The sequence below is a fragment of the Ambystoma mexicanum genome, chromosome 13, assembly GCF_040938575.1.
Source record: "Ambystoma mexicanum isolate Mex_15411 chromosome 13, UKY_AmexF1_1, whole genome shotgun sequence".
Classification (NCBI taxonomy): domain Eukaryota; kingdom Metazoa; phylum Chordata; class Amphibia; order Caudata; family Ambystomatidae; genus Ambystoma; species Ambystoma mexicanum.
In genome coordinates this window covers 665,153,903-665,180,121 of record NC_090938.1, presented here as the reverse complement: position 1 = coordinate 665,180,121, position 26,219 = coordinate 665,153,903, and the positions used below count along the sequence as shown (strand labels likewise).

Here is a 26,219-nt window from a genome sequence, read left to right as displayed (position 1 = left end):
GTCTCCTCCAGATCATAAAATCTTTTATGACCCAAGACTTAGCCAGTCTTAAGGCTAAATGGGGAAAAGATGTAGGCCCAGTAGATACGGAAGAATAGGTGGAGGCATTGATGTTCTCGCATGAGGTGGTGGTCTTGTCCAGACTCCAGCTTGTCCAATTTAATATTCTGCAAAGGATATACTATCCGCGCACGTTGCTCTTTAAGTGTGGGTGTCTGCTCACCCGCAATGTTTGCTATATAAAAATCTCGGTTTGGAACCTTTTTTCATGTATTATGGGAATGCCACGGATATGCCGCTTCAGGGAACTGACCCTCGACAGATTGGCAACAGTCATGCGGGCAGCCATACCTTTCAAGCCAAAGTTGTTGCTGTTGGGGATATGGGGTTAAACTTCTTATAACCATTACAAAGAACTATTCTTGTCCGCCACAATTATTCTTATAAAGCATAATATTGCCATGATGTAGGGAAAACCCAAAGCTCCCAAATACAATAAATGGATTTCAGACATAGATATATGTATGTCACTGGAAAAGAGACTTTACAATCCACAGGGCTGCTCCCTAACGTCCCAGAAATTTGGAGCAAATGGGACAAAGCCAGTTAAAAGTCTATCCATGTGGTCAAATGTTGAAATGTTGCTTTGCATTCCTGCTGTATGTATTTGCCTAAATGCCTGATGTATGTATTTATCTAAATGCTTGTTGATAAACTGTGCTCAATCTCGTTACATGTTTAAAATCAATAAAGTGTGTTAGTAAACAAAAAAGCCTACATTATATGGGACACGGCCGTGTGCAACACCGTCTGCACCCAGCTGCTCAGAGCCGTGCACCGAAAACTGTTTTCAGAGCATTTTGATCATATCTATTTATTTATCTGTGTCCGTCCATGTAGCTAACCTTCACATTTTACAGACCCTCATCTCACTAATGTCTTACTTCAGCGGTACACAGGAATGCAGTATTATTGCTCACTTTGTCTTGGGTACAAATAACTTCTCAGGACATTAAAAATATCAGTACAAAATTGCTAATCAAATATGTTTGTTTGCTTATCAAGAAAACTTCCAATAGCAAACTCTGCAAATCAATTTTTTCGCAGCTATTTTATGCATTGGGATGACACAGGAACTCTTGTTCTTCATATTTTTGTGATCTGAGTTTTAATAAGAGTAAAGTTCTCCAGCATGGGGCCTGGCATGGATTCACATGCTCATGAATATTCCCCGTCGTCAGACTGGGAATCCTTGGTATAGAAAAAATCAGTATCAGTTTCGTTTCTGATCTGTCTTTCTCAGTAGCAACCAATCACTGGTCTCTGGGTCATACTGCCCCCAGCCAATGACTGCCCTCTCCCTAAGCCCCACCCCTGGCAGCCATCCTCAGATTTTTACCGCACGTTCAAGTGTTGGGAGTCCTCGTGCTTAGCTCTCGAGCTTTTTCTGCGTTTTCGTGCTTTTTTTCTCATTTTTTCAGTTAAAAGAGCCTCAAGCTCCACCGTTTCTACTTCCGATCAACGGGGATCCGTTTCGGAGTTTTCTACACCCCTCAAGGGTGACGATTTCGTCGAGTTACGCTTTTGGGGGATTCCAGAAGTTCCGAGGCCTACCCCAGACATGGCCCAGGAGAAAGGGAGCTTGACGCCCGGGAAGCTATTCAGGACATGCCCTGGATACCATTTTCAGAACGTTTTCAAGGAGGACGAGCATTCGTTATGCCTCTATGAGGACAAGACGCATAAGGAGAAGGACTGCGCATTTTGTGGAAACATGTCGGAGCGGACCATGAAGGATCGCCACCTCCGTCTCGCCAACTGGCTGGAAGGTAAGAGCCCGCCAGGCGAGAAGAAGAAGAAGTTGTCTGAGCGGTCTTCTAAGTGCTGTGAGGGTGCTCCGGCGACGGGGGCCCAACAAAAGGCTAAGCACCGCGAGTCCGCGGGCACCGGGAGCGCCGAACGGTCGGGCTCCTTGGCTGCCAGGCAGGGCGCACCCTCCCCGGCGCCATCGACCACGAGCCAACGCTCTGGCTCGGGTAAGAGGAAGTCCGAGAACCCGGCGAAGCTTCTGGAGAGGCCCCGGTCGATCTCGAAGACTGCGGCAGAGGGGGAGCGAGGCTCTGACCCTCCCCCGAAGGTGAAGGCCCCAGACGCACAGAAGGTGACGTTGGTCGTGATTCACCCTGCTAGGACCTCGATTGAGGATGTCGCAGCGGCCCTGGCTCAGCCTGTGGAGGCTACACCAGTGAAGGCGCCCTCAGGTACCAGAGTCTCCCTGCCACCGCAGAGGGAGTCATCTTTCAGGCCCATCGAGAAGACCCCCACAAGTCCTCGTTGGAAAAGGGGGAGAGGGGGGGTGGCCGTCGTGGATATGGACACTACCTCTGAAGAGGAGCTCATCCAAGTCGTGGAGGAGACCCAGCCCATCGGGAGGGATCCCGACGAGGGCGACAGTGACGCAGATGAGGCTCCTCAAGAGCCCTCGCTCCTGTCGTTTCCGGCGCCGCAGGACACCTCGGCGGCCATTTTGTCAGCCATCCAGACCTTATGCTTGGAGATAAAGACTAGGTTGCCCCTTCCCCCGACGGAGGAGCCTGAGCCAGACCCGACGGAGGATCCGGAGCCAGGACCTTCGGGGAGCCCACCGCTTAAGAGGAGGACGACCCATCCTAGGCCTTCTCTCCCGCCTCTGCGGCCTTCTCTGCCTTCCCCCCGGTCCACTACCCACGGGGATGATACAGGCATGGACACGACTACGACGGGTACGGATGACGACAGAGGCGACGACGGGACGTGTCCCCCGTCGCCCCCTGCCCGGGCGTTCCCGCCCGACGAGATTGGATCCTTCCATGCAATGACCTCCAGGGCATCCAAGCTCTTCCAGCTCTGCCCCGAGGAAAAGGAGGGGTTCCTTTACCAGCGGCGCGAGGCTAAAAGGAAGGCGGTCCTCGCCGTACCGCTTCTTGATGACATCTGAGATGAGGGGCTCGCCCTCCTCAAGAACCCTGTCATGGCTCCTGCAAAGAGGGACCGGTACGAGAAGTACCGGGCCCCTGACGCTGCCCCCTTGTGCCTTAGGGCGCAACCTACCCCGGACTCGGTCGTTTTAGCGTCGGCCAAGAAGAAAGCGGGGGGGCATCGACCTCAACCTCCCCTCCGGACGGCGAGGGTAGGAAACTGGATGCGATGGGACGACGGGTCATCTCATCTGCAGCGACGACCATCAAGGCGGCCAACGCCCTGGCCATCGTAGCCCGCTACGACAGGGAGTTGTGGTTCAAGATCGCCCCTCTGTTGGACTTCCTTCCGGATGCCAAGAGGGCTGAGGCCCTGGAAATCTTGCAGGAAGGTGAGATTGCCTCGGTCCACGCCATTACGGTGGCTACGGACATCGCCGACACCGGTTTCCGTCAGTTGGACAACAGCGTTTGCCTGAGACGACGAGGATGGCTCAGGGCGACGGATTTCCACCAGGATGTTCAGACCAAGGTTTTGGACATGCCCTTTGATGGGAACAACCTTTTTGGCAAGGCGGTTGATGAATCCCTTCAGGCGATCAAGACGGACATGGAGACGGCCCGTGCACTGGGTGTGCTCCAACAGCGACGGCCGTCCTTTCGGAGCTCCGGAGGCAGACAGGGTGCCTCCAAGGGAGCCGGCAGCAGCTCCTCTACTTACCGTCAAGGGGCAAGGTCTTCGTCGCAGGAGGCCTACAGGGGACGCGGCAAGTCAGGTGGATCCCGCCGTCGTCGCCAAGGTGGTCAAGGAGGCAAAGCGGCCTCCAAGCAAGATTGAACCGTCCGTCGGGTCGGGCCCCCGCCGAAGCACCCCGGTGGGAGGCCGGCTGACGAAGTTCGTCGGCGTGTGGGAGTCCATCTCCACTGACCGTTGGGTGCTGGACGCCCTGGCCCTGGGGCACGCCCTCAAGTTCCAGAAGAAGTGCCCCCGCATTCCTCCCGTGGCCAGGAAGGAAAATCCCGTCCCTCAACTGCTGTTGGAAGTAAGGGCGATGCTCAGAAAAGGTGCCATCAAGCTCGTCCCAAAGAGGCTTCGGGGCTCCGGAGTTTACTCAAGATACTTCCTCGTGAGGAAGAAGACAGGAGGATGGCGTCCCATCCTGGACCTGCGACGACTAAACAAATACATCAAGGCACAGAAGTTCCGGATGGTCACCCTCCAGCACGTGCTGGGACAGCTGGAGGAGGGCGATTTCCTGTCGTCGTTGGACTTGGAGGATGCTTACTTCCACATCCATATTCTAAAGAGGCACCGAAAGTTCCTCAGGTTCGTGGTCAAAGGGCAGCACTACCAGCACTACCAGTTCAAGGCCCTCCCGTTCGGATTAAAATCGGCGCCCAGGGTGTTCACCAAGTGCCTAGCACCGGTGGCGGCACGGCTGCGCCTTCAGGGGATCCACATCTAACCCTACCTGGACGACTGGCTCATACGGGCAAGGACAAGGGAGCTCGCCGTGGAACACACTGCGAAGTCCGTCCAGCTGCTCACGGACCTGGGGTTCTCCATCAACTTTCCAAAATCCCACCTGGTCCCGTCACAAGTCGCCCTGTTTCTGGGAGCACAGCTCGACACAGTGGCGTGGCGGGCCTCACCGTCGGAGGAAAGGATAATGACCATCCTAGGGAAGGTACAACGTCTACTGGCCACGGACGTGGCCAGAGTGAGGTCTGTCAAGTCCCTCCTCGGAATGATGTCCTCCTGCATTTATCTGGTGCCCCATTGCATCCAGATGACGGGCAGCTTCGAGGACAGGATCTCGCTCAACGAAACGTTCCGTCAGGCGATACGATGGTGGGGTGTCCGCGCTCATCTGACAGCGGGAACAGGCTTCCTAGCCCCGGCCCACCAGGTGACGGTGATGACGGATGCCTCCCTGGAATGGAAGGTTGGGGAGCGCACACCGGGGTCCTCCACGCGAGAGGCCTTTGGTGCTCGGAGGAGAAGACTCTCCACATCAACATCTTGGAGCTCCGCGCAGTGTTCTGGGCCCTCAGGTCCTTCCTTCCGTCCCGCAAGTGCAAGGTGGTGAGGATCTTCACCGACAACACCACCACAATGTTTTACATTCGGAAGCGGGGCGGAACCAGATCTCCTGCCCTGTCCAAGGAAGCCCAGGATCTGTGGCATTGGGCCAAGGGATGTTTCTGGTACCCTTACCCTTTCATCTGTCAGGGATAAAAAATACCATCGCCTACTCACTCAGCAGGGAGCGCCAGGATCAAGTGGACCGACTCTTCCGACGATGGGGCGAACCCCAGATCGATCTCTTCGCGACGGCGGCGAACTCCAAGTGCCGGAGGTTCGCCAGCAGGTTTCCCCAACCGAGGAGCATGGGCGATGCTTTCTCGTTCCCCTGGGACGGCCTGTTCCTTTATGCATTCCCGCCGTTGCCGTTGCTACTCCGGCTCGTCAACCAGCTCAAGAGGTCCCGGTGCAGGATGATCCTCGTCGCACCGGCTTGCCCGAGGCAGATCTGGTTCCCGGACCTTCTGGACTTGTCAGCGTCCCCACCAGTCAAGCTACCGACGGACGCGGATCTTCTCTCCAGAGAAGGAGGCGCCATTCTTCATCACGAACTAGAGTCGCTGAACTTGCAGGCCTGGCTCCTGCAGCACTAGAGTTTGGAGGATACGACATCCCGGCCGACTGCAGAGAGGTTCTTGCAAAGGCCAGGGCATCCTCAACTCTCAAGTGCTACGGACACAAATGGAAGAGGTTCTCTGTCTGGTGCCGGGCACAGAAGATTAACCCTCTGCGGATTACGGCCCCTCAAGTATTGCCGTACCTACTGTCTTTGGCCATGGCTGGCCTATCTCACGCTTCCATCAAGGTACATCTGGCTGCCGTCTCACGTTACACCAGAACTACAGGACGGGCGTCCTTGTGGTCTCATCGTCTGGAGAAGGAATTTATGAAAGGACTGTTCCGATCATTCCCGCCGGTGAAGGCCCCTGCCCCGGCGTGGGAGCTCAAAGTGGTACTAACTAGGCTCATGGGGGGCCCCATTCGAGCCTATGCATTCAGTGCCGTTGAAGTTTCTGTCGTGGAAGACAGCATTCCTCGTGGCCATCACCTCTGCACGACGAGTGGGAGAGATCCAGGCCATGTCTTGCAAGCCTCCATACTTTTCACGACACGAGGGTGGTGCTGAGGACGCACCCCTCCTTCATGCCCAAGGTGCCGTCTGACTTCCACCTCAACGAGCCCTTGGTGTTGCCAGTTTTCTTCCCGTCGCCTTTGTCGCCGGCTGAGAGGACTCTGCACTCGCTAGATGTAGCTAGAGCTCTGAAGTTCTAGGTGGACCGCACGAAGAGTTTCCGGAAGACATCACAGCTGTTTGTGAACTTTGGACCTGTGAATCAAGGGAAGGCTCTCTCGAAGACTTCCATTTCCAGATGGCTCTCCGGCTGCATCATGCACCGTCACCGGTTGGCAAACCAACCGCTGCCCGGCCGTCCGAGAGCCCATTCGACCAGAGCGATCGCTGCTACTACGGCATTCCTGTCTGGTGTGCCCCTGCTCGACATCTGCAGGGCTGCTACGTGGAGGTCGACGCACACCTTCATGAGATTCTACTGCGTCGACCGGGATTCCAGGGAGGAGTCCAGAGTCGGCCAGGCAGTGCTGCGCAACCTGTTCGCCTAAGGTGAGCCTGGTGAGGAGGTAAGAGTTGCTTAATGTTGAGTTGATGTGTTGCTTGATATTGAGCCTTATGCCACCTCCCGTGGTTGTGCATGTGTATACTGCTATGTTTTCTTATATTTATGAGCATGTGAATCCATGCCAGACCCCATGCTGGAGAAGGAACAAGTTACTTACCTGTAACTGTTGTTCTCCAGCATGGGTCTGGCATGGATTCACATGCGAACCCTCCTGCCTACCCCTCTGCGGCTCTTCACTTGGTCATACTGCCACTTCACGTGCTACCAAATCTGAGGATGGCTGCCAGGGGTGGGGCTTAGGGAGAGGGCAGTCATTGGATGGGGGCAGTATGACCCAGAGACCAGTGATTGGTTACTACTGAGAAAGACAGATCAGAAACGAAACTGATACTGATTTTTTCTATACCGAGGATTCCCGGTCTGACGACGGGGAATATTCATGAGCATGTGAATCCATGCCAGACCCATGCTGGAGAACAACAGTTACAGGTAAGTAACTTGTTCCTTATAGGGCAAAAAAAGGCAAAAGCTTTTAGTGAAGCATTTGTGGTGACCTTTTAATGAAACATGAGTCTGGTAGTACTTCCCCATTCTTGTTACACACTCCCCGTTACCTCGTCTGAGGTGCTTTACTCTGTGATCTTGAACTGCACAAATGTTAACTCGCTCACTGCCTGGTAAGAACAAGCACTCGTTAATAAAGAAAAGCAACAATCTGTTTTTAGGTGTATTGTATCATCAATTTTACACTTTGTTAAGCTATCTGCATTCCACGATCTTACAACAGTGTTGACTAAACACCTTTCAAGCCCCCATGGTTTTTCCGTCAGGTGTCTGATGTTTTATTTCCAATACTTAGTCTCCGCTAGTATATACCACTAGCATGATTTAGACGGCATGCTACCAATACAGTCTATTGTGTCTGCTGTTTTCATGCTTATTTTGTGGTATTGTTGAGGTGCATTCCGAAACGGACAGATGCGACCATATACAATTGCTTTCAGATTTCCACTAAGTGGCCAGTGATCAAGTAATACTCCAGAATGTTTGACACGGTAATGGCATCATTATAGGCCCCTACAAATGATAGCATGACACCCATTGGTGGCTTAATAATACCAAACGTTTTTTGGACAGGACACCGATATCATAGAAAAAGACCCACCAGTGTTGAATTGATACTTAGTGGTTTTGCAGGGAAATCCGTGGGTGACCAGTATACATTGTTGTAGTAACACCTGAGTGTTGGAGCGACAACTGGGAGTGATACCTGATACAAGATACTCTGGAGGATTGGAGGATTGTCAAGGCATTGTTCGGGTAATGCCAAAGGTTGTTGGAGTGATAACCAGGAGGTGGTGTAGGGATAATGGAATGTCATCGACTAAATGGAAAGTTTGCACAGACCTCATATTTTGAATTGAGTCTTTGCTTATGGGCCCTTGGTGCCAGACCATAGGTACAGGATCCTATCACACATGATTTATTAGTGACTAGATTCTGAAGCTTTGTATTGTTTTTTTCTCCTTCACCTTTTTTATTTCTCCCCTCTATTTTGCCTCTTCAGGTATTTCAGAGAAGTTCGGGCTCCCAATTTATCCCACAGTTCCACTGTGATCGACTGGCTGATGCCACCTCCCCAACTCCTGTAGACATGTGGCCCCATGAGGCCGCCATAGCACATAAAGGATGGAAGGTAACCACTGGTGTTATTCACTAACATCTGCACCCCTTTCTCCTAGCTGCTTCACCTCACTCTGGCTTCCTCACTCTCCTCCAATCTCCTATTTTACTATCAGTTAACCAACTAACACTTCTCCACTCCCTCTGCTGCACTCCCCCCTTGACCAATCACTTGCAATATGTGTGAAGACCTGATGATCCTACTAATATTTCCCTACAGGGCCAGAACTCCAAGTGTGTTTGGTCCACTCCACCGACACCAGCCTTGTATACTGGGAGTGCTCAGAAACAATGTCTTAAAGGACACCAAGCTTTCCAAAATAGTGACCAAACTCCTAAGGGAACTCCCACGATCTAGACATTAAGGAAGGACAAGGAAGCCCTGATCTCTCTTATATTTGCCAAAATGGCAAGCATTTGACTTTACTAAGCCTGTTCCTTAGATATGGGTTATGAGCAGGTCCGGTAGAAATGGCCATCATATCTCCTTATGTCCGGTCTATTCTTTGATGATGAACCAGTATAAAATGTTTAGAGATAGACTGTCTTCAGTCTATCGTAAGAATGTCACTGTTTGGGTGTTTTGTATAGTTACTTCTCCCATGCCTCCTGACAAGTCCTCTTATTAACTGCTTGTATTTACTTTCAGACCGTATTTATAGACCCCATATTTCTTCATTCCAGCCCCATCAGTGCTTCATTTGGGATGCCTTCTTATAGGACATACCAGGATAGGTGCGCTAGCACATAACCAATCTTAGAAACCTAATCTCTTACTGTACATTATAAATAGGACAACCACAGGACTCCTCTCTGTAAGTCCCTTACTTTCTGCTTTTTCCTCCCTCTCCCCAGGAATGCCCTGGTGTTCCCTCAAGTAATTGGAGTGTACCTTTCGGTATTGTGATTGTTGACCGCTAACTTCCTCTTTTTGTTTTCTTTTCCTTTTGTTTATTTAACCAACAGCGGCGACTGCCAGTAAATGATGTTGACTAATGCCCTACTCATGTATGGTGGTCCCTGTGTGCAACCATCCTATGCTCTGAATCCACTCGAAGCAATCTAGGGTGCCACAAAACATCTAATTAAATGTACAAACCTCATAGCGCAAGTGGGGTGGTTGTGTCCAGCCCAAGGTTCTCCTGTTAAGAGATTTTGTTTTTGTTCCTTTCCTCCATAGATGTCTATGTAACCCCCTAACCTTTTTGCTTTTGTTTAAATCCTGACCTGACTTTTGAAGGTAAGTAAAGCCATTTTGCTTTAATTACTTTGCTTAGCTCCTCTATTTTGGGTGTCACTGATCAGTGCCTAATAGCTATCGGTCAAGGGGGACTGTTGAGACAGAATTCCTGTGTTGGGGAGTCTAGGGCCACTTTATGGGGGTCTCTAACCTTTTACTTTCCCCTCCCCCCACCCAACCCCCTTTTCTTTTGGCTCCTGATCTTTTTTTCCTTCTTTTTTTTTGCAGCCAGAAGGACTTGAGTTCCTCTGCCATTACGTCCCTTACTCTTAGGTCCCATCCACTTTCCTCCATACAAATGGGAAGTCTCACAGAATAGCAGCCTCTTCTTTTTACCTTATGTAAAATGTTAGGTTGCCTTTAAAGCATCCAGCCCCTGGATAGCTTCCGAGGCGCCCCAGTTTTGCAAAAGGCAAAATGATTTTATCGCCATAGACTTGTTTTAAGGAGTAGGTTGGTGGCAGCTATACTTTAGTTTTGCCTTCACCACATTGGTAGCCCACAGTATCTTTTTGGTAGCCATTGGGGTACCAATGGGTTTTTTAAAATCCTGCTCTCATCCATTTTGTGTTTCATGGCTTTCATTGGTTTAGGCCAGTATAGGTTCCTGCACTATCCCTCTCACTTCTTATGGGGGTGTCTAAGGATGAGTGGCAGTCCCACGGATCATCCAGTATGGTTAGTCATCTGATCCTCAGCCCCTTTTAGTGAGTGACTGTCTGGCTTTGGACCAACCGCCTTGTGCAAGATTATTTAGACTCTGTCCTGCCCATGTTGCACTCTCTTGATTTCCTGTTCTGAAACGAGGAGGACTCGGATGTGCTGAAAGAGATTTTTGTTGTGATTCCTGACATTTTTGCAGTTTTCAGCTTTTACTTGGCAACCTTTACTGGCGCACACATCAGCTGCCCCGTTTAAGAGTGTGTGTGTGGTACTTTCTACTGCCTTCTCTAATATTTCCGTAAGACATCTGTAAGGAAGGCATGGTATCAACAATAGACAGACACAAGTGATCACAGTTCAAGGGTGTTTATTTAACTGAATATGCAGGTTGGAAAAATGCCTAATCTAAATCTGAAAGTGTGTGAGATAAGGTTCACAAGAAAGAAAGAAGTGTTCACAAATGATAAGTCAGGATGTGGTTGCCGGGGTTCTCCCTTCCCCATGTTTTGAGCCTGGGAAAAGGTGGGACACCTGAGCACAGCACACGATGGAACGTTCTCAGCACTAGACAACAGTCCCAGCTTGCGCTATTAGGAACTTCGCTAGTTGTGTCTTTTCTACAAAAAGTCTCTTGCCTCTGAGGATCTGATAACCTCCAAAAATAACAGACAAAAAGTTCCTCTGAAATGTACGTTGGGTGATGCCTTTCACCCTTGGTTTCCCCTCTTTCGGGATCAGACCCTTGGCAATTGTTTGCCTCCCTCCGTCGGGTTCACTACAGCTTTTCACACAAATATTTTCTACTTGCCATTCACAAATCTTAATGTCTTTTTAAACAGTTCACATGGACATCTCTCTCTCGGGTTCACTCTTGTCAACACTATGTTTCTTCGGACTTTAGACTACGCCCCTCTTTATTGGCATCCCTCCCTTGGGTTCACTCTTGCCACTTCACATTTCCTTTTGCTTTCTCTTGATGTAGGATTCTCTTCCCTTGCGTTCTCAATGGTTTGTCAGTCAAAGAATTTCGACTGTACAGGGATTTTGCTAGACCCCTGTATGACCCGTTTCACCTTTCTTGGCGGCTCTCCTATGGCCTTCTGGTATCAGTAATTTCAATCAACTTTGATCAACCAGTCTCTAGAGTGGGCATCCATGTGGTGCCTGTCACCTATGCAGCTGGTCTTCTCTTAACAATTTATTATTCTTTGAACTTTCCTCAATGTGCCACTTTGCGACTTTCATACAACACAGTTCGGTTTCTTATCGGTTCTCCCCTCGACTCACCGGCTGTGATGAACTGCTTAGCTTTCCTTGTATCTGGAGTTAAGGCTGATACCACAGGAGCAGGTGTCTCCCTCAGTCCTGCTTATCAGCATAAGCACGCTCTGTGTACCGTTGACATCTGCTCCAACACACTTGAGCTATTGTTCGCGGTCTTATGATTCCTTCCACGGAGGTCTCGCGGGTCTGGGTCGGAAAAGGCAAGGTTGCTTCTCTCCTTGTTAGCCTTTCGGTTCTCGCTCCCTTTCTCCTCCTCTTGAACTGCCGTTCTTGGATAGCTGTCTCATCATGCAGTCTGCCTTGCTCGTCCTGTGCTCTCGTGCTCCACCTTTCATCCCTGTGGGATGGGAAAGGGCTGTCAGGTGTGTGTGGTCCTGGTCAATTGCCTGACCCTTGTGTTGGGACATGTCAGGTAAACAGCTTCAGTGTTTGTCTGTTGTCTTTTGTGGTGTACGAAAGTGTTTGTGTTGAAAGGGGGGGTAGAGTTTCTGAGCTTCCTATATAGCAGGATGGGGAAAAGACATTAAAAGAAGGGGGATACTGCGTCTCACCCATCGGCGTCCCACTTCCACTCCCTGAGAACCCCCACCCAGGTGATCTTCCCTTACTGGTCCACCCCAAGGAACTGGATCCATTAGCAATGGCCATGTCCTGGCCACCTGGATGACAAATGCCTGGGGACTAGTCAGGGAGACACCTTCAGGGTTCTCACATAGCCTTCCTACATCCGATTGTTTCACAGGGGAACCAGGAAATAAAATCTTCATTTCCATGGTCTTTTCCTTTTCTATGTTCCACAGTGAAACAATAGGGTTGTAGGTCTAGAAACTATTGCATGACCCAAGGGTAGGAGTCTTTGCGTTGGCTAATCCAAACTAGGGGTGAGTGATCGGTAACAAGTGTGAACCTTCGTCCTAATAGGTAGTATCTAAGATGGAGTATGGCCCATTTGATGGCGAGGGCCTCTAGTTCCAACACAGAGTAATTATTTTCACGGAGGAATAGCATGCGACTAGTGAATAATATTGGGTGTTCTAATCCTTCACAAACCTGGGATGGGACTGCTCCTAACTCTGTAAAATAGGCATTCGCCTGCAATATGAATTCTTTAGAAAAGTCAACTACCTTCACGATTGGGTTGTGGCACAAAGTTTGTTTCAAGGTGTTATAACATACTTCATCCTTGTCATTCCAATGAAGTTTTTGTGGTTTGGCATTCTTACGTTTATCTGTTAGCTGGACTGTTTTGTCTGAAAAGTTAGGGATAAACCTACGGTAATATCCTATCAACCCGGGAAATGCTCTAAGATCTCTTTTGGTCTTGGCTGTTGGTGTGTCTAAATCAGCTTTTACATTTTCATGTTTGGGTTGTACCTTCCCATTTCCTACAAAGAAGCCAAGATATGTTATGGCTGACCGTGCCAGTTTGCACTTAGCTAGATTAGCAGTTAGGCCAGCGTTTCTGAGGACTTTCATGATGGTATAAAGGTGGAAGAGATGGTCCTCCCAAGTTTTAATATAAATGATATCGTCAATATAAGCTCCACAGAAATCGGAATAAGATTGTAGGATTTGATCCATGAGTCATTGGAAAGTGGCAGCTGCCCCGTGTATGCAAAAGGGAAGGACTTTGAATTGAAACAGTCCTAGAGGCTTTGAAAACGCATTTCCTTTCTTATCTGCCCATATACAGGAACTTGCCAATACCCTTTTGTTAGATCAAGGGTAGATTGGTGGCTTCTCCGAGTTTATCAATTAGGTCATTGATGCGTGGAATGGGATAAGAATCGAAGTCCGAAATAGCATTAACTTGAAGGAAGTCTATGCAGAATCTCCAGGAACGGTCAGGTTTAGTGACCAACACACTAGGAGAGGACCAAGGAGTGGAAAAAGGCTCGAGAATATTGGCTTTCAACATTTTGTTGACTTCCACAATCACGATCTGTTTAAAGGCTTCTGGGAGTCTATAAGGTTTTAAATGTACCACTTTACCTTTGGGTGTTCTAATGTAGTGGTAGGTGCCTTTTACTGTTCCTGGGTTTTCTGAGAATACATCAGGAAACTAACCCACTACATCTTTTAGGTCTTCTTGTTTTTGGACAGGTAACTCGGGAGGAATTATCTATTATCTATTTCTTCGGGAACCAGGCATGCTAGTACTTTGGCATGGATGGCTGATGGATTTGTCCTCCACTCTTTCAAGAGATTTATGTTATACAAATGGATTTTCTGTTTTCTGTCTGGTTGGGCTACTTTATAAGTACATGTTCACGTTCGTTCTATCATTTCATAAGGTCTGTGCCACTTGGAGACAAGTTTGTTTTCTGAAGTGGGTAAGAGGACCAATAGATTTTGTCCTACAGAAAATGATCTTAAGCTAACTTTATCATTCGTGGATTTTTGTTGGCTCTGGGCCTTTTCCATGTGAGTGCGGACTAATTCACGAACCAATCACAAATGTTCTTGGATTCTGGTGACGGTCTGCGAGATGGGAATGGGGGCCTCCTCTCGTTCTTCCCTTGTTTCTCGGAGCAGGTCTAGGACATCTCCCATAGAGTAGTTCAAAAGGAGAGAAACCTGTGGAAGCCTGATGGGTTTTTCTTATGGCAAATAGTGCCCATGGGATCATTTGGTCCCAGTCTTTCCCGTCCTTATCTACTAGCTTTCGTAAAATCAACTTTAGAGTTTTATCGAATTTTCTACCAAACCATCGGTTTGAGGATGGTACACATAAGTTTGTAAGGTGGTAATGTGGAGTAGATCTTTGACATAGGCCATGAGCGTACTCCTAAAATTCAAACCTTAGTCTGTTGGTATTTCCTTGGGGAAAGCCAACCCTGGAGAAATACGGTGGAACGTGCTTAAGGATCTGCTGTGTGGTGTTGTTTCGCATTGGGAATGCCTTGGGATATCGGGTTGCATAATGTACGATCACCAGGAGATATTTTTTGCACAGTTGGGATTTTCCTAGCAGGCCAATTATATCCATACCAATTCTTGAAAAGGGGATTTCTGTGATTGGCAACTGGTTCAGAGGGGCAGGTACTGGATGTGTGGGCTGGTCTTTTGATATGTTTCACATGTCTGGAGGAAGGTCTTTACATCGGGGTGGAAACCGGGCCAGTAACATTTCCCACTAATATGTGCCTCGGTTTTAGCTTGTCCTAAATGCCCCGCAGTATGATGGGAATGCGCAATCTAAAGTACAACCGTTTGGTGACTTTTGGGTATCACCAATTGGATTTTGATTACACCCTCCGTAGATGTCCCTCTTCTGTAAAGCAATCTCTGCTTTAAGAAGAAAAAGGGACTTCGCTTCTCTAAACCCTATTCTGGAATTGCTTGTAGCAAAGCTTCAGCAAGGGCTGGATCATTTCGCTGGGCGAGGGCTAGGTCGGGATAGATGGTAGGCTCTTCTCCCTTCCTTTCTTTGATGTTAAGTGGTTTGTCACCTTCTCCAAATCTTAAGTTACCCTGTTCAGATTTGTCTGTTTCACTTTCTTTAAACTGCAGAAATTGAGCTCTTTCCACAATTCTCTGGACAATTTGATCTCCCTGATGTACCTCAAAAGGCATTTCACCATGAATGTGTAAGAGAACCTTTACATCTACCCAGAAGTCGGGACCAATAACGCCTGCTAAGCCATCCATCCCAAACTCCCACCCTAGGCCAGATTTCGGGGCAAGTCTTATGTAGCACCCTGCAGAGGGTATAAAAACTAGGTCTGTAGGAATCCGTCCTCTCTTCCCCAGGGGAATAATAACTTCCCTACTGCTAAAGATGTCAAATCCTATTGATTCCTTAGTCACGATGGAAGGGTTAGAAGCACTCCAACTAAGATTTTGAAACTGTAGGGTTCCCCAATTTGCTTCGATTGAGTCACATCCCAAATCCTGACACCATATGTCAGGAAGGCATGGGATCAAAAATAGACAGACACAAGTGATCACAGTTCAAGGGTGTTTATTAAAGTGAATATGCAGGTTGGAAAATGCCTAATCTAAACCTAAAGCTAAAATGGGAGATTGTTACGACCATCAAATGAAAAATAAGGCAGTCCTAGTGGCGTCTTGTCAAATAAAGGGGCCTATACTAAATAAAACTATTGCCAGTCCTTACAGCTAAATCCAAAAAGAGTTTGGGATAAGTGTCACAAGAAAGAAAGAAGTGTTCACAAATTATAAGTCTGGATGTGATAGCCTGGGGTCTCCCTTCCCCACGTTTTGAGCACAGCACACTCTAGAGCTTTCTCAGCACGAGAGCACAGTCCCAGCTTCAGCTTTCAGGACCTTTGGTGGTTAAGTCTTTTCTACAAAAAGTCTCTTGCCTCAGAGGAGCTGATAACCTCCAAACATAACAAACAAAAAGTTCCTTTCAAATGTACATTGGGTGATGCGTTTCACCCCTGGGTTCCCCTCACCTGGGGTCAGACCCTTCTCGATTGTTTGCCTCCCTCTGTTGGGTTCACTACGGCTTTTCACACAAATATTCTCTACTTGGCATTCATAAATCTTAAGGTCTTTTTAAACCGCTGACTGTGGACGTACCTCTGTCGGGTTCACTCTTGTCAACACTCTGTTTCTTGAGACTTTAGCCTTTGCCCCTCTTTATTGGCATCCTTCCATCGGTTTCACTCTTGCCACTTCACATTTCCTTTTGCTTTCTTTTGACGTGGGATTCACTTCTGTTGGGTTTCTGAATGGTTTGTCGGTCAAAGACGTTCGACTGTACAGGGATTTTGCTAGACCCTGGAGAAATACGGTGGAACGTGCTTAAGGATCTGCTGTGTGGTGTTGTTTCGCATTGGGAATGCCTTGGGATATCGGGTTGCATAATGTACGATCACCAGGAGATATTTTTTGCACAGTTGGGATTTTCCTAGCAGGCCAATTATATCCATACCAATTCTTGAAAAGGGGATTTCTGTGATTGGCAACTCACCACTTTGACCTTTCTTGGCGGCTCTCCTATAGCCTTCAGGTATCAGTAGTTTTAATCAACACGGGATCAACCACAGTCTCCTGAGTGAGCACCCACGTGGTGCCTATCCCATCTGCAGTTGATCTTCCCTTAACAATTTACAGTTCTTTGAACTTTCCTCAATGTGCTACTTTGCGACTTTCATTCAACACAGTTTGGTTTCTTATTGGTTCTCCAATCGACTCGCCGGCTGTGATGAACTGCTTGCCGCTTGGATTTCCATGTTCTGGAGTCAAGGCCGGTACCATAGAAGCAAGCGTCTCCCTTGGTCCTGCTTATCAGCGTAGGCACACTCCATGTACTGTTGACATCTGCTGCAACACACTTGAGCTATTGTTCGCCATTTTACGATTCCTTCCACTGAGCCCCTGCAGGTCTGGGTCAGAAAGGGCAAGGGTGCTTCTCTCCTTGGCAGCCTTTCGTTTCTCGATGCTTTTCTCCTCCTCTTCAACTGCTGTGGGGAAGGGAAAGGGCCGTCAGGTGTGTGTGTGATTCTTGTCAATTGCCTGACCCTTGTGTTGGGACATGTCAGGTAAACAGCTTTGGTGTTTGTCCATCGTCTTTCGTGGTGTACGAAAGTGTTCTTGTTAAAAAGGGGGGCAGGGGATAGAGTTTCTGAGCTTCCTATATAGCAGGATGGGGAAAAGGCATTAAAAGAAGGGGGATACCGCGTCTCACCCATCGGTGTCCCAGTTCCACACCCCGAAGACCCCCCACACAGGTGATCCTCCCACACTGGCCCACCACCGGGAACTGAATCCAATTGCGATGGCCTGGCCACCTGGATGACAGATCCCCGGGGACTAGTCAGGGAGACACCAAGCATGTTTCTCACACATCTTACCACTGCTTTCCCGGGCATTGGAAGTCCATATAAGCATTTTTCTGGCCTCACAGGCCAGGAAGAAGGGTTAGAGACAAGATTGTGAAGGGGCAAACAACAACCTTATTGCATGGCCATGTTTTGCCACTAGACGCAGTTGGTAGCAAAACACGGTAAACACAGTAAGGCTGAAACGAAATACACCAGAAAATAGCAAAAAGTAACTACTGCCACCGGCTTGTCCCGTAGGCAAACCTAAAGTAACCAAAACTCCTCTGAGTGTTAGTCTAGGGCAAAACAAAGTGTACCCCTTTGTACTGCATTGTACAATGCATTGTTCAATGGTAAAAAGTTACCAAAGTGATAACAAGTAATCAAAAGTGGCAACAAAGTAACAAGTCTAAGGAAAACAATGTTTCCTAATACTGACAGCCTAAAGGACATGTCAGTTTCCCCATGACAAATGAGCAAATGTCAGTGCAGTGAAGCTGAAGGCTTCACTGCACTGCAAAAAGAGAAGGTCAGATTAAAAAAATAAAAAGCAAAAAGTTTGGGGGTCCATACAAATGGAAGGAAAGGTGCTGTAACGAGAAATCTTTCCCAACACCAATCTGTGTAAAAGTTGGAACTGTAAAAGCACAATTTCAGTCAATACCCCACATACTTCAGTGACATCACAACAACCTCCCCCCTTTCCTTCTGTAGTGTAAATAGCTGTTAATGAGTGAGGTAGTATGTTCCCTAGCTCCAAGAGACCCCCTGTGGGGAACAGCGCACACCCTGTACATATGCTAATCCATGGCAACCACTCCCTAGCCTTGGAAGAAGAAGCAATTACAATCTGGATGACTAAAGCATGGCTGTTTTTGCCCTGGTCCCATCATTGAGCTGTAGCACAAGTAAAGAACTTCCCCTGAGACCCTTAGTGAGCAAGCGGCCAGAGAGAGTGCAAACTTGAGATTGCAGTCTTATGGGAAAGTCTGTTTTTACCCCAACCCCAACTCCCTGTCTGTCACTGCCAACACACTGCTCTTGAGCATCCTGCAGCCATCTGACCTCCCTGTGCCTTTTTTAGGCCAATGTGCTACACGTTATTTTCTTCTGAATCCGCACTTTCTCTTCCATCTTTTCTGCTCCTCAATCCATCATGAATAATCCCCCACAGGGCTGCAGCATCACACTGATATCAAAGCCCTGGTGCAGTGTCAAAACCTGGTGAGTTGTGGCTTTTGGTAGCGAGCGAGGCAGTTTCATTTTGGAGTGTGAGAAGAGTTGGGGTTTGTGGTAGACTGCGTGGCAGACCTCTGGGCAAAATGAGCAGGGATTCTGGCCCTGCTCTTAACAAATGCCTGGCTCACCCCGACGGGCCCTGAACTTGATGGGCAAAAGTCCCAGCAGACAACTGAGCACAGCACCTGAGCATGTTAGAGTAAGGTCTGAGGGAACATAGTAAGGAAAGTGAAATGGGTGACTGCGGCCCTCCAATTCTAAGCTGCCCTTCCACTCAACCATATGTTCTTGCCTCCTACAAACCCAAGCAGGTTATGGTAATAGCTGAGTTGCGACACCCCCCTTTCCCTTATCTGGCAACTCGTAGATGCTTGTTTTGTTGTTCATTGGGTACATTTTATATATCTGAGACTGAGACAGAAGTGTGGCATTGGAATCTAGGGAAATGGGAGTTGTCTGCAAATGGCCTGGGGTAGGAGAGCTGGGTTGGATGTTGTTTTGTCTTATAAACCCTACTCCTGCCTTCCCACAAGTAACCATTTCCCCTTTAAGATCTCCTACCACCATACACTACACATGCAAATCTCCCACGGAAGAGCAGCAGAGGCCTAGCCATTAGCACATCAACACTAACCAAGCCACGACTAAGCCTTCCTCTTTATCCCTGTCACACTCTCCCACATCAGCAACTAACCAGACCCAAAGCTCAATAGTCTATCAGATCTTGGGCTCTTCCCCATGGAAAACCTACTCCCATGTTTCTCTGCCAAACCCATAGAAAGCAGCTTGCCACTCAGGAACTGGGTACTCCTGACCTGTACCCATCAACACCACAGGTTTCACACCTGCCTTTCCCACTAATGATCAGTGGCCACTTTTCTCTTAAACACCCACACGCAGTGAGGCCGCCAATAGCAGACAGGTGCTATACAAGACCACTTACATTATATTACTGTCTAGGTAGAGTGGTGTGGGCATATCCTGGTTTGTGGTTTTTACCTTTTGAGGTCCAGTTTGGGCCAACTGAACTCTCCTACAGTACACACATCTGCTGGGTCAAGCCCTCCACGTCAGAACTGTTTCTGGACTTTGTTTACCATTCCCTTCTGTAGTTTACCAACAATCTTCAGACTGGCTGCGGGTCGTTGAAGAAATACAGAAGGTAGTTAAAGTCTTAACCTCCAGCCAGACATTCAGATTGAGATGTCCAAAGGTGCCACCGGCCGTTGCCTCTTTAATGGGATCATTTGCTGCCATGCTGCTGTCTTCTTTTGTTCGCCCTCCTTCTGGGAGACATTTCCTTGGGTTTCCTCTTCTTACTGAAGTCTTCCAAGCCAGATCTTTCAGTCATGGCTTGCGGGCAGACGCCTTGGGAAGATCCATTGTTACTTTCCTTAGTTGCTGGAGCCTCTTTTGGCCCAGGGTTCAGGTCCTAGAGATCCAAATTCTGGTAACCGCACATCTGGGAAAGAGCCATTTACTCACCTGGTTGTTTCATGCTGCTAGAACATTTTTCGGACAAACTACCAATGGGAGTACTTACCTCTGGGTCCCGGGGTAGATTATTATTGGATATACTCACTCTGAGGTGTCCCCCCACCCCCGGTCCTTGGTAAAGATTCCTTGGAGGCAGTTCTTTACTGCATTTCCCATAGTCTATCTTGGGGGTGGCAGGGCTTCCTGTTCTGCACCTGGATCCGTATTATCACTTCTGGAACATTTCTTTGGGGTCTCCTGTGGCCTTCTCCGGGGTTGCATGTTGCATAATCTGCACCTGTGGGGTCAAACAGAATTGCCTCCACTAAAGTGGATGGCCCCTTACCTTTCTCCCATTTATTAATATGGAACTATGAATGTGTCCTGGAACTCATCTAAAATGTACTCCGGGGTTCTTACCTGCCCCTGGGTATTTTTCCTGGATCCCCTAGATACTCGGTGAGCTCTGGAGCAAGTTTGGTATTTTTTGTATTTATCATGTTTGATTTGTAAAGTCTTTGTATCTATGTCTTCCATGTGACTGTAACATTGTGACTATTTCTGGGAACTCTACTTACCTTTCCCTTGAAATAAATGAATCAGGAAACTGTTGCTAACATGCTTTACTAATTCTTGGAAGCCTTTAGCTAGGATTTATAATTGTTTCATTCCCTCTATCTTCCTATCATTAATAACTATAATATGCTAGGGAGCTCAAATGAATATAGAATGGGCTCTCAGGATTTATGACCTATTTTTCCTGTTAGTAAAGTTGTGTTTCCCTCCTTTTCTCATACGCTAACTATATGTGTAAGGTGCTAGGTGGGGCCTTCCACAAATACCACGGTTGGAATGTGTCTATATGACACTTTACCAAATGGTGTGGCCCATTAGCTACTGCTTGTTAGTTTGATGGTACCCTGGTTCTCCCCACTTCCTGTTATTTTATATTGGGTGCTTACCCTTGGTAAATGACCCACATATAAACACTGGGGTTAAAAGAGTCTTTGTAGATACTTTACTGTTTTTTTAGTAATATGGTGGTTCCTTTTGAATACTGTGTTTATTAATACCGAAAGTACTTAGTTGGACTGATAGTTTCATATGCGTTACTTCACTAAAGGATATATTTTTCAGTATATCAAAGTAGTGTCTTTTCTATAGTTGTGTGTGGAATATGTGTACCTATGTGTCGGCCTACTACCCCTACCTGAGAGATATGCTGTATCTCTCTGACCATGTTACCTACACTAAGAGAGGTTTGTATTCCAATTCTTGTCAGGTGTGTTCACCTTTCCTGAAGGGTTAGCAGTTGTAGCATACTCTACCGAGAGAGTTCCTTAACAGGGACCCTGTCCCCATTGAAAAATACCTTGGTCTTTTTAAGATGGACACATCACTTTACATTGATGTGTTACAGGGGTACTTTGCATTCCTTTTTCTTTTTTTACAGCAACTTTTCCGTTACTTGCATGATTGTCAAAGAAGGGCTGGTGATAGTACTTATTTTTTCTACTGTGGTTTTTATTTTCCTTGATTGCACATTTGCATTTTACTGCATAATGCTGTTGGCCATGGTACATATGTTTTGCCAGTTCATTGAACATCTTGTCCTTTGGCCTTCTCCCTGCCCTGACTTGTCGGGAAACACCATATATAGCAAGCCTTTTCCCTGGGAAAGTGGTGGTATGTGTGTGGGGCTTGGTGTGGGGGCTAGTGCTAGCTGGTTTCTGGCCACATCTTGGTCAACGTGTGTCTGTTGCTGGTCAGATGTGATGGCCGGAGACTGCCCATGATTGGACAACCCATGGCAGTTTGAATGGTACAGATCCTTACCATTGGTGGGTTTAGGAGCTTCACCAGCTCAAATCTAGGATAAAAGGAGGACTCCTGCAGCCATTCTTCCGATTGTTTTATTTGAGTTTTTAAATGTGGTACAACCAAATTTTGGTTTTTCACAAAAACAATTCATTAAAATACAATTTATACATTCAATTACTCCTACAAAATATTTTCAAATTCATTACGTTATGTTTGCAGTTAACCAAATCTCTGGGATACAACTTTAACGGTTATAGGTCAAAGTTTCGAATGCAAAGGATCGAATGACCAAAGGGTCGAATCAAAAGGACCGAAAACCAAAGGGTCGAATTTTTTTAAAAATGTTTTTTATTTTTTTGGGGGGTAGCCCCCCAAACCCTCTTTTTTGTGGTAAAAACACTTTTTTTTCCAAAACGGAAACCCCAAAAAAATATTTTTAAAAAAAAATTCGACCCTTTTGTTTTAGGTCAAATTGACTCTCACCTTTGGCATTCGATCCTTTTGAATTTGGTACTTTAACTGGACACCATCTTTAACAGGATCCGAATGAAAAGAACCCTGACTGCTGGAGAACTCTTAATACATTAATCGTCAAAGCTGTTTCATGGCCCGCAATTATTCTTTCCCAGAACATCAATGAAGGCAACCGGTCAATTGAGGCAGTAAAATGAACAAGATATTTTTGTCTAACCTCCCACGTCCCTCCACAGAATCTTAATAAATGCTCGATTGTCTGTTTTTTCAGGTCCACACATTCGGGACATAAAGATGTTATATTGTCCTTGGAACCCCAACGAGCAAGAACCAATCCTGTTTGAATCAAGTTGAGTCTGACTATCAAAAAGTTCTACCTCATCTTGGCGTCAGGGAATTTTAATAAGTATTATGAGAGGTAGCCCAACTTCTTGTCACAGGGAGAAAAGGAGGCTGCGACAAACAAAGCCCTCATTTGATCTATTGTCCTAATCCAGTCTGTTGTTAAAAGGGCTTTCTTAGTCTTCATAGGATTAGAGACTAATGTTTCTTCATCACTACCACAATGGATAAGGATTTCTAGAGCCCTCCTCCTTAGTTCTTGCAAAACCGAGGACTGTTTCAGATTAAGACACAACAAGAGGTCCTCATAAAATGTGTTTTCTAGGGGATCTATTATTAGCTCATATAGAGACAAGAGCTTCCAATCCACTTGAGACTGGAGTGATCTCAAGCCTAATTCATATCTCAGGCACACTATCTGCAGACTATTTGGCAGACCTAAAGCTTTCTTCCAGATTTTACCCTCTATTTTCTGCCAATCTACTGTCCAAGTCAAAGGTTTAGCCTCCAGTCCATAATGGAGGATGGGGATGATGTTTGCCATATAAAACCTTACTGCTGGCAAGAGGGAAAATTTACAATATTGATCAATGATCTTTTGCAGCTGTGATGTGAGCTGCATACCTTGGACAGTAGATCAGAGAGGGTTTGGCCCAGTCTAGTGAAGGCATACAGGTTATAACCCAAGTAGATGATCTCTTCTACCACTGGGATTAAATGGCCTCCCAACGTCCAAGAAAACATGCCGACTCGTGGCCCCCTTCTCCAAAAATCACGATTTTTGACTTCTCCGGATTAACAATCAAGTCATTTGCCTTCATATACAAATCTAGAGAGTTAAAAAGCATTTGGAGGCCCACTGGTGTCTTATCCAGCAGGACGATATTGTCTCCATACATGAGCCATTTGATTGAATTAGGGCCTAGTTTGGGACTTGCCAGGGCTGTAGAGTCCACTTCACCTCAGAAATGAGCCAGATAATAGTTAAAAAGGAAGGGGGCGACCGTGCAACCCTGTCGAACTCCTTTACTTCTACATGTTCAGATAGATGGCCTTCAGTGGTCATTCTTATTCTCACCGTGTTACTCTCGTGAAGAGAAGCAAGAATGTTGAGGAGTGTTTTCGGGCCACCCTTTGTATCCAACTTTGCCCATAGACGGTCTCTGTTGACCAAGATAGATAAATCTATAAAGGCGCCATAAAGTCTTGAGGTTTTCTTACCCTCCTTACTCTCACTAAGGGATGCCAAGACTATACCGTTAAGGGATGTTGAAAGGCCCTTCCGAAAAGAGTTCCCTTGCTTTGGTAGAGTGTTATTAAACTTGGCCCATCCCTCTAGATCTCTTAACAAAAGACTAGCAAACAGCTTACTTTCCACGTCCAACAGCGTAATAGGTCTGTAATTCAACAGATTCTTGCGACCCCCTTTCTTAAAAATTGGGATAACCGTGGCCGTTTTCCAAGAAAGGGGGATCGCTCTTTTTTCCAATATTCCCTGAAAAAGTATGGTCAGAATACGAGCCCACATTTTTGAATTTCCCTTCAGGACCTGGTAGGTTAAGTCACTTGGACCTGCTCCTCTCAAGGATGAGGATTTATTTATCAACTCGAGAACGTTGTGTTAGTCAAATTGCAAGAGCCATGATATATCGGAAGATTTGGAATCTTTGATACTTTCTTACAAAGTGGTTACAGATTCGAAATGCTGTTTAGTTGGACAGATGTTTGGGCGTTGTTTGAGGCAATAATCATTGCCCAGAAATGACAGGATGTGCTAATAGCCAAAGCTCTGAGCATGGATTCTCCATCGTCTGGAGACAAGACACCTTGCGCTGTTTGGACCAATTTTTGTAGCTCTTTCTAATAATTTTTAGCCTTTCAGAAAGGTGAGTCTTATCTGGGATTTCCCTCTTCATAGTATTCACGACGGTGCACATTTTGCGTTTTTTAAACCATATGATCTCGTCAAATGTGTGTTTATGAACAAGAGTTCTATGAGATAACATGGGTTGGTTTGACTGCCCATAAGAATTCATGAAAACCATGTGGATTGAGATTTTGTTTAGAATTAGGGACCCCCAGATTTCCACAGACCTGGTGTAAAGAATCGTTTAGGCGGACTCCATCTCTCCTGTACTTAACTAGTCGATTTTTGTTGGGGTTCCAGTATATGTTTACACCTATTAGTTTATTAATACCATTTGCCAACAGCACTGTCAGATTCACCACCAAGATTCCATCTTGCTTACAAGGAATCAATACCGCCTTCTTGAAGAAGGAAGACCTACAGGCCGTCAGCAACCCACCCTTAGGTCTGCCCCTCCCCGTGGTGGTTGCTGGCTGTGTTGTTATTATGAATCCCTCCAAATCGGGGGAGTTGACTAGCCAGGTCACCTGGAGGAGGATCAAATCATTTTCGCTGAACATTTTTATGTTTCTAAATGAACTGGAGCCCCGCGTGTTCCAACCTACAAGTCTTATTTGTTCCCGCCTAAGCAGAATTTGTGCCGCTCCTAGTTTCTGGCAGATCTGAACTATGATCTCTGGCAACATTAACCACAGTGCAGTTTGACCACCACCAGAAGTTTCCTGCTGGTTTTCTTCCATCCCCTTGGTTTGTGTCAGCTTTCCCTTATTTACTCCACTGTTCATGCTACCTCCCTTGCCGCACCCCCTCGCGATAGGGCTGGGATTCATGAACATCTAGACCTTGGGCATTTAGAGAGGCAGCTGCCTCCAGAACTGCATTAGCCCCCACTTTGGAGGCAAACCCCACCTCCACAAAGTTGGATGCTTGAGAATCGGGAAACTGAACATATTCAAGGTTGCGAGATGAAAAGAGATACAAAACCGGTATTTTTTTGAAAAATGTCAAGATGGCCCCTCTATTCAGAAATCTAGTATTTAGTTTGTGCTTTTGACATGTTAGCCAGAGTCGTGGCACCGCAAAGGGAGTCTGATGAATTTGACTGTTAAGAGTCTTTGCTGTTGGAACTAGTAGTATCCTCTTGATTGTTATTTCTTCTTCAGTTTTTGAGCATCTGACAGCTGCTTTCCTTGTTCTTCTTGTAACAACATTGCTTTCTGCACTTTGTCCTGCTCCAACTGGGGAGAAAGGAGTCTACTGGAAGACTCTTCAGAGGTCATGTCCCTTTTTGGTAAAGTCAGCAACTTTTTTCCCTATGCAGAATATTGGTGGCATTTTCACACTAACATCTGGCTGGTGGAAAATCTGGGCCCATTTTATCGACTTCCCAGTAACTGACCTTTTGGCCATTTCCGACATTCCAGGAGCAGGCCCCCCTGGTTCAGACCTTGCACAAATCTGTCTGAATACCTATAGTGGCTTTTGTCACTTTTATGTTGTCTAAGGCCATGGGTTCAGTTAGCTGTCCTTTCCTTTTTTCAGGGTTGGGTAAGTCTGAGGGGCACGTCTTACAGCCTCTGTTAAGTGGTTCAGAATGGTCTATTCCTGCGTTCGTATCCGTTTTTTTAGGAGGATTGCTCAAACCATTTTAGGAG

General features: G+C 47.0%; 1 protein-coding gene across 15 annotated transcripts in view; it reads left to right on the top strand.

Annotated features, from left to right (window-relative positions):
• Positions 1–26,219, top strand: part of SRCIN1 (SRC kinase signaling inhibitor 1) — a 1,709,922-nt gene that overhangs the window by 1,531,953 nt on the left and 151,750 nt on the right. For 12 of the 15 annotated variants that reach the window (XM_069634673.1, XM_069634672.1, XM_069634683.1 and 9 more), the window contains one exon: positions 8,248–8,376. The exons of the other annotated variants lie outside the window; for them this stretch is intronic. In XM_069634673.1, the coding sequence (XP_069490774.1) occupies positions 8,248–8,376 (129 nt within the window). The remainder of the gene's footprint in view (positions 1–8,247; positions 8,377–26,219) is intronic. 15 annotated transcript variants of the gene reach the window in all.